The 13,599-nt window shown below is 37.2% G+C and overlaps 1 protein-coding gene across 1 annotated transcript; it reads right to left on the reverse strand.

The window, feature by feature from the left end:
* Positions 1–7,264: 7,264 nt before the first annotated feature.
* Positions 7,265–11,772, reverse strand: LOC104099578 (LOB domain-containing protein 30-like). The gene is made up of 2 exons (XM_009606617.4): positions 11,245–11,772; positions 7,265–7,899 (listed from the first exon to the last, which is right to left on the reverse strand). Exons 1-2 carry the CDS (start codon positions 11,620–11,622, stop codon positions 7,477–7,479), a joined length of 801 nt encoding a protein of 266 aa, XP_009604912.1. The 5' UTR covers positions 11,623–11,772; the 3' UTR covers positions 7,265–7,476.
* Between the last annotated feature and the right edge of the window lie 1,827 nt (positions 11,773–13,599).

Below are 13,599 nucleotides of genomic sequence, written 5' to 3' on the forward strand. Positions count from 1 at the left end.
AACATTCATGGATTTGATGAACCGGGTGTTCAAACCCTACTTGGATTCCTTTGTAGTTGTGTTTATTGATGATATCTTGATCTACTCCCACAGTCGAGAGGAGCATGAGCAACACCTTCAGATCGTTCTTCAGACTCTGAAAGACAGCCAGTTATATGCTAAGTTCTCAAAATGCTAGTTTTGGTTGAGTTCAGTTGCTTTCTTGGGTCACGTTGTATCAGCAAAAGGTATTCAGGTGGATCCTAAGAAGATTGAGGCAGTTCAGAACTAGCCTAGACCCACATCAGCTACAGAGATTCGTAGTTTCTTGGGTTTGGCGGGCTATTATCGTCGATTTGTGGAGGGGTTTTCATCCATAGCATCCCCGTTGACTAGATTGACCCAGAAGGGTGCCCCGTTCAGGTGGTCAGACGACTGTGAAGCGAGCTTTCAGAAGCTCAAGACAGCTTTGACTACGACCCCGGTATTGGTGTTACCCACAGGTTCAGGATCTTATATAGTATATTGTGACGCATCTCGTATTGGTCTGGGTGCGGTGTTGATGCAGGGTGGCAAGTTATTGCATATGCTTCGCGACAGGTAAAGGTTCACGAGAAGAATTACCCTATTCATGATCTAGAGCTGACAGCCATTGTTCACGCGCTGAAGATTTGGAGGCACTATCTCTACGACGTGCCATGTAAGGTATTCACTGATCATCGGAGCTTACAGTATTTGTTCAAGCAGAAGGAACTCAATTTAAGGCAGAGGAGGTGGCTGGAGCTATTGAAAAACTATGATATCACCATATTGTATCATCCCGGGAAGGCCGTGGCCGATGCTTTGAGTAGAAAGTCAGTCAGTATGGGTAGCCTTGCAAATATTCCAGTTGGTGAGAGACCCTTTGCATTGGATGTTTAGGCCTTAGCCAACCAGTTCGTGAGGTTGGATGTTTTTGAGCCCAGCCGTGTTCTAGCTTGTACAGTTGCTCGGTCTTCTTTGTTTAAGCACATGAGAGATCGGCAGAATGACGATCCTCATTTACTTGTCCTTAGAGACACAGTGCGGCACGGTGGTGCCAAGCAGATTACTGTTGGAGATGACAGAGTTTTAAGGATACAGGGTCGTATTTTTGTGCCTAATGTGGATGGACTTCGTGAATTAATTCTTGAAGAAGCACATAATTCCAGGTATTCTATTCATCCAGGTACTGCCAAAATGTATCAAGATTTGCGGCAACATTATTGGTGGAGGAGAATGAAAAAGGATATAGTTGCCTATGTAGCTCGGTGCCTAAATTGCCAGCAGGTAAAGTGTGAGCATCAGAGACCTGGTGGTTTACTTCAGAGGTTAGATATTCTTAAGTGGAAGTGGGAGCGTATCACTATGGATTTTGTTGTTGGACTCCCACGGACTCAGAGGAAGTTTGATGCAGTTTGGGTCATTGTGGACAGGCTGACTAAGTCAGCGCATTTCATTCCTGTGGCAGTTACCTATTCCTCGGATCGATTGGTAGAGATTTACATTTGTGAGATCGTCTGTCTTCACGGTGTGCCCGTGTCTATCATTTCTGATCGAGGTACGCAGTTTACCTCGCACTTTTGGAGGGCAGTATAGCGTGAGTTAGGTATGCGGGTTGAATTGAGCACAGTATTCCATCCTCAGACGGACGGACAGTCCGAACGTACTATTCAGATCTTGGAGGATATGCTCCGCGCCTATGTTATTGACTTTGGAGGTTCTTGGGATCAGTTTTTGCTGTTAGCGGAGTTTGCCTACAAGAACAGCTACAAGTCGAGCATTCAGATGGCTCTCTATGAGGCATTATATGGTAGACGGTGTAGGTCTCCAGTTGGGTGGTTTGAGCCGGGGGAGACTCGGTTATTGGGTACTAATTTAGTTCAGGAGGCCTTGGACAAGGTCAAGATTATACAGGATCGACTTCGTACATCTCAGTCCAGGCAAAAGAGTTATGCCGACTGTAGAGTTCGTGATGTGGCATTCATGGTCGGAGAGAGGATATTACTTCGGGTATCGCCCATGAAGGGTGTTATGAGATTTGGGAAGAAGGGCAAGTTGAGCCCTAGGTATATCGAGCCATTTGAGATCCTCGAGAGAGTGGGGGAGGTAGCTTATAGACTTGCGTTGCCTCCAGGGTTATCCTCAGTTCATCTGGTATTCCATGTGTCTATGCTCCGAAAATATCATGGTGGCCCGTCCCATGTGTTAGATTTCAGCTCTGTCCAGTTGGACAAGGATTTGACTTACGAGGAGGAGCCGGTGGCAATTCTAGCCCGACAAGTTCGCCAGTTGAGATCAAAGAGTTAACCTTCATTTTGAGTGTACTGGAGAGGTCAGCCTATTAAGGCAGCTACTTGGGATTTCGAGTCCGATATGCAGAGTAGATATCCCCACCTTTTTACTAGCCCAGATACTTTTCTATATCCATTCGAGGACGAACGGTTGTTTTAGAGGTGGAGAATGTGATGACCCAAAAGGTCATCTTATGTTTTAGAACTCGAATCTGCACTTTTAAGCCTTAAAAATCTCATTTTTACCCTCCTCGATTTGCGTGCACAGTCCGGGCAGGTTTTCGGAAAGCTTTTATGTTGAAAATTGATGAAAATAAGAATTTATGCCTTAAAAGTTGACTTTAGATAACTTTCATCAATATTTTTGATAAACAGGCCCATATTCGTGCGTTGACGGTCCCGGTAGGTCCGTATCGAATTATGGGACCTGGGCGTATGCTCGGAATCGAATTAGGAGGTCCCTAGCTTGAGTTATGAATTTTTGATTCTGGAGCCCGGTACAGGTTCATTATGATATTTAAGATCTGTCTGTGAAATTTGGTGAGAAACGGAGTTGATTTGACGTGATTCGGACGTCCAGTTGAGAAAATAGAAATTTTAATGCGTTCTTGAGAATTTCATTTGATTTGGTACTAAATTCGTAGTTCTAGGTGTTATTTCGGCGATTTGATTGCGCGGGCAAGTTCGTATGATGTTTTTAGACTTGTGTGCATGTTTGGTTTGGAGCCCCGAGGGCTCGAGTGAGTTTCCGATAGGCCACGTGATGGTTTGAACTTAGAAAATTTTGCTGGTATAACTGAACCTGTTGCAGGCCTCTGATCTCGCAATTGCGAGATCAGGCTTCGCAAATGCGAAATAAGAAGGCCTGGCAATTGCAAGGTATCTATCACAATTGCGAAGAAGGCATGGGCCAGCATGTTCTCGCAATTGCGAGATTGTCTTCGCAATTGCGAGATTGTCTTCGCAATTGCGATGGGGGTCTAGGGAAGGGTATGTTCATAAATGTGAATTTCTGCCCGCAAATGCGATGGGCCAATTGTCGCAATTGCGATATATTCTTCGCAAATGCGAAGGCAGCGGAAATGTGAAGGATCTCGTATTTGCGATGACCCCTTCGTATTAGCTCAGGTCGCAAATGCGACGTCCGCAGCTGATAACTTTGGACTTAGACGGGATTTTTAATTTCATTCTTCAATTTTTCGAACCCTAAACCTTAAGAGGCGATTTTTCAAAGACCAAATCTTCCCCAAATCATAGGTAAGTGATTCCTAACTCTTTTCTTTCAATCTTTTACATCTTATTACAAGATTTCAACCTAGAATCTAGAATTTTTATGGTGAAATTATGATTTTTGGGTAGAACTTATGAATTTCGGAAATTTGAGGATTTAGATCCCAATTTGAGGTCGAATTCCAAAACTAATTACATATTCGGGCTCGGGGGTGAATGGGTAGATGGATTTTGGTCCGAACCTCGGGTTTTGACCAAGCGGGCCCGGGGTTAATTTTTGACTTTTTGGAGAAAAAATTTGGGAAATCTGTAATTGTTCATTAAACTTGATTCCTTTAGCAATGTTTGATATTATTGAGTCATTTTGAATGATACGAGTGATTTGGAGGTGAATTCCAAAGGAAAAGTTGTGATTGAGAATTAAGTGGCCTTCGGAGCAAGGTAAGTGTTGTGTCTAACCCTGACTTGAGGAAATTAGGAACCTTAGATTACTTGCTAAGTGAAATTCATGTGAGCGGCGTATATGTGAGGTGACGAGTACTTATGCGCCGCCAATTTACCCGTTTTTCCATGTTTCTCTATTTTTCTTGTATTGTCTCATTCCTATGCCTAATTGCTACATGTTATACTAGTGTTGTTCAATTTATCGTTCTTATTATGTTTACGGAATTTCTGGTGATAATTGAGTTTTTATTTTAAGTTGAGATTGATATTATAGAACCAAATGTTGAAGTAAGGTTTGTACTTGTTATTCTATCTCCCTGTTGTTATTTATGCATTACATTATGGTAAGGGAGAGTGTTAATGCACGAAGGGTGACGCCATGCCATATTGTGAGTGTTAATGCACGAAAGGTAATGCCGTGCTATATTGTGAGTGTTAATGCACGAAGGGTGATGCCGTGCCATATTGTGAGTATTAATGCACGAACGGTGATGTCGTGCCATGATATTAGAGTTAATGCACGAAGGGTGATGCCGTGCCATTTCTATTAATTTTATGGTGAGATTGAGAGTAAAAGCATGAAGGCTGATGCCGTGCATTTTTCCTTACTGTATTCTCTATTCCTGTCGATTCATGGTATATTGATTGCTCCGGTGATCATTTTGTTGTAGTTCTTTATCTTGTATTCCCCTGAGTATGATTCCCCTCCCGACATTTCCTGTTTAGTTCTCCATTTCTGTTATTTGCATATACACTCTTAAATTGTACATGTTGATTTGTAGGTGCCTTGCCTTAGCCTCGTCACTACTTCGTCGAGGTTAGGCTCGACACTTACCAGTACATGGGGTCGGTTCTACTGATACTGCACTCTGCAGTTTCTGCGCAGATTTTGATACCGGCTTGGGTTGATCGAGATTTTTGCTATTAATTCACTGTCCGGAGACTCAAGGTAGATCTGTCGGCGTTCACAGACCTTGAAGTCCCCGTCTATCTTTTCTATTCTACTATTTTTTTCGTTGAGACAGTTGTATTTCTTTCAGACTATTACTTGTCATAAATTCTAAAATACTCGTGAATTATGAATCCAGATCGTGTTGGTAGTAATTAATACAGTTTTATGATATTCCGCACATATTATATTTCATCTTAATTAATTATTGTTAATTAATGAATAGAAATAAGGAATTGGTTTAATGATTCTCAAACTTTGGCTTGCCTAGCAAGTGAAATGTTAGGCGCCATCACGGTCCCATCGGTGGGAAATTTCGGGTCATGACAGGAATTCTTCTGATGATGGTCTGTTTTCAAACAAGTCGGCTTGGCACCTAATTAGATCAAACTAGCAAAAAAGTGATTTTTTAAAGAAAGTTTGGCATCATTCTACCTCTTTTAAAATGTCCTTCCTAACTTGGAGACTTCTTAAAAGAAAACTCCCGTTTGATGACATGATTGGTTGGTTTGGTACTAACATCGCTTCTAGATGCTCTTGCTGTAGTGTCCCACAGATTGAGACTGTGCAACATGTGTTCGTGGAAAGTGAGGCAGCTATGTTTATTTGGAAGGCAATGGGCAACCCGCTGGGAATTGGGCATCAACAGACCCTGTTTCTGTCATCTTCAAAAACTGGTGGGAAGGAAAAGCAAAGAACAGAGTTCATAGCTTGATTCTCCAAGTAGCACCAATAGTCATATAATGGGAGAGTTGGAAACAGAGAAGCTCTTGTAGATATGGCACGCAGAAGAAATTTCATCTTAACTTCATGAAACATCAAGTTATATGGACTATCAAATCCATAATCTCCAAATTAATGCCAAATGGAGGCGTCTATCAACACTGGCCTAACTTATGCAGCAGGATAGAGAAGTTGAGACCTGTTTAAACTTGGAAACAAGTTCAATGGCATCCTCCTCTATATGACACTATCAAAGTTAACACTGATGGTAGTTATATAAAGGAAAGCGGGAAAGCTGGCATAGCAGGGATAATCAGATATGGGAATGGTAACTGTATCATGACCTTTGCTATGCCTGTTAATTGTGATAGCAATAACATGGCCAAAGCCTTAGCTGCGGAGTTTGGAGGGAAATGGTGCAACCAATTAGGTTTTACTAATTTTGCTCTCGAACTAGACTCAACTGTCATGGTTAACATGATCAACCAAAGAGGAACAAAGAACATGAAACTAAAGATGGTGGTGGATAGGATTATAAAAGTTGTCCAATATGCAAATGCGACTGTTCAACACTGCTATAGAGAGGGCAACCAAGTAGCCGATGCCTTAGCTAAACTAGCCTCCACCTCCAGTACAAGGTTGATCTGCCACTCTTTCGGCCAGTTACCAAAGGAAGCTAAAAGCACCTTCATTCTGGATAAAAGGCAAATGCCTAGTATCAAAATAAAATATGATAAGTGCAACTTTTTTGTTAGTTGATTATGTATATATATACACTGGCAATAGAGAGGACTTTGTATACCTCCTACTGTTTTTTGGGTGATAAAAATTACCATGTTGTATTACGTTATTGAGGTAAGGCCAAACCCCCCTCACTGCAATTTTTTTGAAATACAACACGCTCAGACCTCTGTCTGGCGTATTTCAAAAAAAAAAAAAAATTTATTGGAGCATTCAAAACTTATAAGTCCAAGTTTGAAATAATACGTTAAATGATAAAATTATAAAAAAAAATTTAAAAATATTTATCAACTACACTACAATAAGCATTTTTATATATTAAATATAGTTAAAACTTATATACATGTAATGTCAGGTTGGTTTGGTTTCGGTTTAACTTTTTAAAGTTAAAACCAAACCAATTATAGTTGGTTTTTTTTTTCTAACACCAAACCAAATCATAGTCGGGGTTTTTTCTCAGTTTGACTCGGATTATCGGGTTGGTGCGATTTATCGGTTTTCTTTGTATACCTCTACCACATACTATCGAAAGAAAATCGAAGATCCAATAGTACTCAATGGAGTAAAAGTGATTAAATTGTTGAAGATATTGAGGAATTCTCAATTCAATAATAAATAATTAATGAAAGAAAACTTTTAAACCATCACTTATCATATTGTTACGTATCCTAATCAAGATTTCTTATACTAGGCAAAAGAACCGCTAATCTAGACAAGAATCAAGATTCTTTGCAAATAAAAAGTTATGCTGACGTGTCCTACTTTCACTAAAAAATTTAGAGCAAATCCATAAAAACATAACCATGCTATCCAAAAAACTAAATATTGTTACCCTGATTTAATTGCTACGGTTATCAATTATGTAGTAGCTATACCACACACGGAGTAATTTAAAAGTAAGCATTATCTAAGACTAACTAATGTTGAATGTAATTAGTATTCCAAAAAAGTACAGCAAACAAAAAGGGAAGGATTATCAAGAAATTACAAATAGGGTAAAATTAAAGGATATTGAGTAGATGACTTTGCCTATTTTTGATTAATTAAAATTAAAACCCTCATTTCTTTTTAACATAGGTCAGTTTTCAAAGTCTCTGGTTACTTGGTCTGTGGTGGCAAAGCTGAGGATTCCGTGCATTGCACTACTGTTGGAGATCCATGTCTATGCAGAAGTTCACGTGCCAACTCTTGAAGATCGCCGCTGCCACCTCCGGTAGTCGACGGTGACATCTCTACCGGAGCTCTAGCGCCGCCGCCAAATTGGCGTGGGTCCATAGGCGGCGGCCGTGGCTGCTGCATTGCCCAAGAGGGTTGAACCATTGGGTCAAAAAGTGAGGATAAATCATATGCTGCTGGCAATATTGAAGTTCCTGCTGTTGGCAAGTCTGCTATGGAGAGTGCTGGCTGTGGCGGTAGCAGTGTCTGTGGTTGTTGTGACGGCGGCTGCGGCGGCGGTGTTGGAAGCTCTAGGGTTGCAAGGTGGGCTTGTAAGTATGAGAGTTCTGCTTGTAAATTCACTACCTGAGTTGATAAAAAATTATACGCTGTCAGTCCACAGAAATTAAACGTTTTCTTTACTAACATACTATACCTGAAAAATGAACAATATAATTTCGTGGATCACTAGTGGCAGAATTAATTATGCTTTGATTTTTTTATTATTTAAAAACCACCTAATTATTTGGAAGAGAAAAAACTAAACTTACATGATGCATGAGTGACTCTCACAAAGAGTCGAGATTTTGATTACATGAAAAAATTTGCTTTATCCAAATTTAAAGAAAAAGGTATATATTGCATGCTATATAGTCTAAATAACCATTTTGTAATCATGGGGTGCCTTTCTGTTACCAGGAAAGAAGGAAAAGCAATTTTAGGTAAATGCATTCTGAGTGATCTATTTGGCTAAGTTTCTATAGAAGAATTTGGTACGGGTGATAAAAGGGATAATTAATCTCGGGATTAAATTTTAGATGAGTTTATTCTATGTTTGGTTGAGATAAAATCGTAATATAACTAATTAATCTCGGAATTAGTTATCCCGTGATTGAAGTGTTATTTTTATCCCTATAAGAGGGTGGGATAACAATCCGGGATAACTTGTTTCCCAACCAAATGACCCCTAGTGAAAGAGGAAGGAGAGGTTTCGTGATTCAAATTTTCTAGGGTGATTTACAAAAATAGCCAGATTTACAAGTGATAATTGAAAAATAGCCATAGTTTCAAAAGTAATCGAAATTTAGCCATTTTTTATTTAAAGATAAATCTGAACGAAAACATTATTCAAAATCCGAAAAATATTCCAGCATAATATACTGGAGTTCGAATTTTTTACATGTGAACTTCCAGCATAATATACTGGAGTTCCAGCATAGTATACTGGAGTTCCAGCATAATATGCTGGAAGTTCATACACATGTGCTCCAATCTCCAATAAATTATGCTGGAACTTTTCGTATGCTGGAAGTTCATACACGGGTACACCAATCTCCAGTATATTATGCTGGAACTTTCCGTGTTGCAGCAAAATAGTGGCTATTTTTCATTGACTTTGCACACGCTGACTATTTTTCAACTACCAGTCCGAAAACTAGATCGCCCGTGCTATTTTCATAATTTTTTAGTTTAAAAGTTTTATAGCTTTTCAAAATTGCGTGAAGTTATCAAAGTGTTCATATTACAAGAAATTTAGTCGCTTTTGTCCAAAACATATATTTATCTTAAAAAATTCATCAAATATTTACAATTTATTAATTTAGAACTCATAAATTTCAAATCTTAAGTCAAGAGTTCAAAAAAAAAAAGTAAATATAAAATATATAGCTCAAGTATAAGGCACACAAAGTGAGGTGGGGGATAAACTTTTCTTATAAGAATGACAAAATCATCCAAGGGCTGGTGTTCTATAGGTCCCGTATATACTTCACATTTTCCATACTTATGCATTTTTCAAATACACATTTAAGTAATGGTAAACTTTGGGATCTGTGCATTACTGACAAATTCAAGGGAATAGAAGTTGATTTAGGTTCTTTTGGGAAGCATAAAAGTCATCTAACAAATTCCCTCTTCTCAATACTCCAAATGATAAATAAAAAGGGAGGAATGAAAAAATGCAAGAAGCAAATAACCTTCAAAGTCAACCAGCAGACACGGAGAATAATCTAATTAAATCTCTAATACAAGTGAATTATTGAAGTGGAACTTTAATTAAAAATATCTTAAATCCATTTAAAGGATCAAAATTATCATCAATTTCTAAGATATTTGATATCAAGAAAAATATAGTGTATGCCTTATGTTTTCAGAAGAAATCGGCCGGTTTACTTTTACAAATGTTAAATTTTAGATTATCGAAAAATTTAAGGGAAAATTCAGTGGTGACCTCCATACAGATTTGCCTTAATGTGAAAGCAACTGAATGCAGCGAACACAAACATATTACACTGTTAATTAACGTTAAAAAAGTTTTAAAAGGACAGTTTATCAAAATAAGCAGACATAATTCACTATACTAATTGAAGAACCAAAATTAAGTCAAGTTGTTAACCGGATGTAAGGAGAGAGAAAAAGATAGGGCTAAAGAAAGCTTTTAAATTTTTTATTATTATCCTAGTTGAGGAGTATCGGTTTCAACATGCTTCTTAGAGAAGCAACAAAAGAGTGGTCATTGTCCCTTGTGCTAAAAATAACCAAAATATATTATATTTTCATTTTGCTCCAAAGAAAAAACAGACTGATTTTTTTGTTTTAGTTAAAGAGAAGAATATTTCTATGAATTTTGAATAAGGAGAAGAAGGGGAAGAAATGGAGATTTTAGGCCTATGCCGACCATTTCCTTAATAACAGCAAAATTCAAAGAGATATGCAAGAGAAAAAGTAGAGGTACTGTTGCCCATATCATCATAAGTTAATCAATCAAACAACTTATTGATTTCAGCAAAGTATAAAACTGTTCCCCAAATGCAACACATCATGGTCCATTTCCCCTTTGTACAAGAAAATCTTGTTCAAGATCTAAGTACATTATTTTCACTCACTTATATATAGGTGTTTAATTAAGTTTATTGAACACAAAAAATGTTAGACAATTTACATATGCCAACTCAAAATCTTAAAACATACTCATCGCAACCTTAAGAAGTCTTTACTTTTGACAACCAATGCCAGATCCAAGACCATGTTCCTCAATTAGCAAGAAGGCTTTATTTCCTACATACATTTCTTCTTTGCTTTCTTCACACAAAACATTAATTAATGCGTGAAAGCTGTCTCTTTTCACTCGTCCTAAAATTTTGAGTCTTTTGAAAAAAAATTAATGAATATGGTATTCTTTTTTAAGATCATCATAATCTTAAATAAATTCCTTTGAACTTTGGGAAAATCTGAACAGGACCTGGGACTTAAGAGTGTTTAATTCAGAGTTGATCATATTCGTAACGCATGGAGAAAATGGTTTAAAAAATAATGGAGATTCTTGAATACGCATATGGGGTTGTGCTTTGTATTTATTCTACATATGAAAACATAACGTGGAAGTAGAGTGAAGGCATTGATAATCAGTTGTTGGAGAAGTTCTAAAAGAAGAAGCAAAACGATTTGTAACGGAAGAAGAGAGGAGTGCCTTTATTTTACCAACTTTGTTGATAAGACAGACTTTGAATAATTAAAAAAAGCAACCCCCACGAGTTAAAACTATTCTTGAGGAGGACAAATGAGTCTTTTTCAAGAACCAAATTAAAGTTCAGATAATGAGTGTTAACCAATCTATAGTCATGGCAAGAAACACTGTTGAGTCTTCACTTTGATATATGAATTTAACTTATATACGCTGATAGACACGTACAATTTAATATATAAGTTTACCTGTTGTTGAAGAGCGAAGATGTGAGCAACACAGCCATAGACAGGATCTCGGAGTCGAGCTTGAGCTTCATAACAAATGGTGACAACAGCATCAAGACGTTTGTGGACAGGAATGTGAAGGAGAAGCTTTGAAACATTGCTAGCTCCAAATACTTTGTGGACAGCTGCAAAATGGGCTGCACCTTGTTCTGAATCAAAATAAGGTGCAAATATGCAACCAGCTACACACTTCCTTCTCAAGAATTTACAAGCACCACATGGCCCTCCTCCACCACCACCCCCGGTGCTACTACTGCCACTGGTTCCACCACCAACTCCTCCTCCGCCTGTGGCGGTGATCCCGCCTCCAGTGCAACTACTAGGATTATTTGAGCTCATGTTTTTGGAGAATTCACCTCTTTTGGAACTTGATATAACATAATTTGAAGGGGTTCTAGAGAAGAAGAAGAAGAAGAAGAAGAAGAAGAATAGAGGGAGTACTTACTAGGGTTTGGTTGGTGGTATTTGTTGGTATTAATTTTTTTTATTTTTTTTATTTTGAGTTTTGTTGAAGTGTGTATATTAGTGGAGAGGGGGGGTGTTTTAAACACTAAATGAAGCCTTTAAAGCCACGCGATGAAGCAAACTCCATTTAGCTGCTTGCGTGAAGCAAACATGCGATAAGCCAACTGCCTTTTTATTTATCTTCCTTCCTCTCGTGAGTTTTGGCCTTTGCTAGCTAGCATTAGCAACACCCCCTCATGTTTTTCTTTTTCTTTTCTTTCTTCTAGCAATAATAACCTATTTTTCTTTTGGCTCTCTTTTTATACCACTTTTGATGTAATACAAGAAGAATACATCCAATCTTGCTTTATACTAGAAAAAAACCATTGCTATATAACACAAACTTACAAACTAAGAGAATAGTTTTTGGAGAGAGAGAGAGATGTTGAAACGTGTCAATGGGAGTGTCTATATTAGCCTTTCTCTGCGTGTTTCAAGCTGCGTAGAGGGCAAAAGACGCCAACTATATCTCTCCTTTTCGACGTTGAAAAGGAATTCATTCTACCTCATCTTTTCATTCTTTTATAAATTTTCATTAAAAAAAATCCAAATAGAAACGGCTTTATACGCTTTTTCTATACAAAAGAGTTTGTTGGAATGACATAATTACCTAAAAAGCTACTTAACTGGTTTATTATTACTCTACTAGTATAAGATTTATATATTTAGGCGTATTGTTTTCTTTCGTTTCTTTCCTAGAGTGTTAGTATAAGAATTAAGGAGTGTGAAAATTTTTAAGCCTATACATGCTGATATGTACTAGTACACTAATATTATAAATTTATGGTGATTATTGTATATTAATGTTTACATCAAACATGTCAAGTTGTCGCGAAATTGAAAAGGAAAAGATGGGAAATCAAGAAGGTAAGGAAGAAAGTAACAATTTTGTATTAAAAATAACATTTGTAGCAAAATCATTATCATAGATTCTTGTCCATTGTCTAACCATATCTAGATTTGCTAAGTTGGTATTGCAGCACTTGAAATAACTACATCAAAATGAAAAGATGGGGTGATATTGACAGCCATCCTTTTTTGTTTTAATTTTAGATTTTCTCATTCAAGCTACTAAATAATTTGCTATTTATTTATCTTAGTCCACTTAAAGTGAATTCCTATAGATTGTATTTTTCCCCTTGTAGAAAAATTGTGAAGACTTGAATACGTATGAAGATTAACCATAAAAATATTTTGTCCAGGAGGAACTTTATTGTTTTATTTAGCCGAATAATCAATCATATCGTGTCAACAAATTAACCAAAATGTATGTTTTCAAAAAAGAGTATATTCATAGATTTACCACCTTGGCTTCACTATCTATTCTTTCTCTAATGTGATCCATTTTTTCTTCCATTTTGTTGCAGTTTTTCATTCAAATGCTCAAGATTAATTTCACATTATAAGATGCATGAAAAGATATGGTTAGGTTGTGCTCTTGACGTGCATGATTCTAAATATATGATTGATCTAATGATGAAGAATGTTTATCGATACGCATATGACTAGTTTTACTTTTAAAAATTTAGCCGGTTACTTCATTAATTTTATAAAAAGTCAAATCATTCATAGCATAAAAGTATTAAACTTTTAAGTGTTTGATTGTGAAAAGAATCATTATACTAGGTATAAAGTCACCAAATGCCAATTACATATAACTCCCTAATAAAGCTTGTATTGATACTATATCAGGTAAAAGGGTAAGTGGCTCGCTATAACGATAAAAATAATTTATAGTGTAATTCTTTTACCGTACCGGTCGATATTAGTTAAATCCCAACTTTTATTATTCACGCCAACTTTAAAATGTGT

This window comes from Nicotiana tomentosiformis, chromosome 1, assembly GCF_000390325.3.
Source record: "Nicotiana tomentosiformis chromosome 1, ASM39032v3, whole genome shotgun sequence".
NCBI lineage: Eukaryota > Viridiplantae > Streptophyta > Magnoliopsida > Solanales > Solanaceae > Nicotiana > Nicotiana tomentosiformis.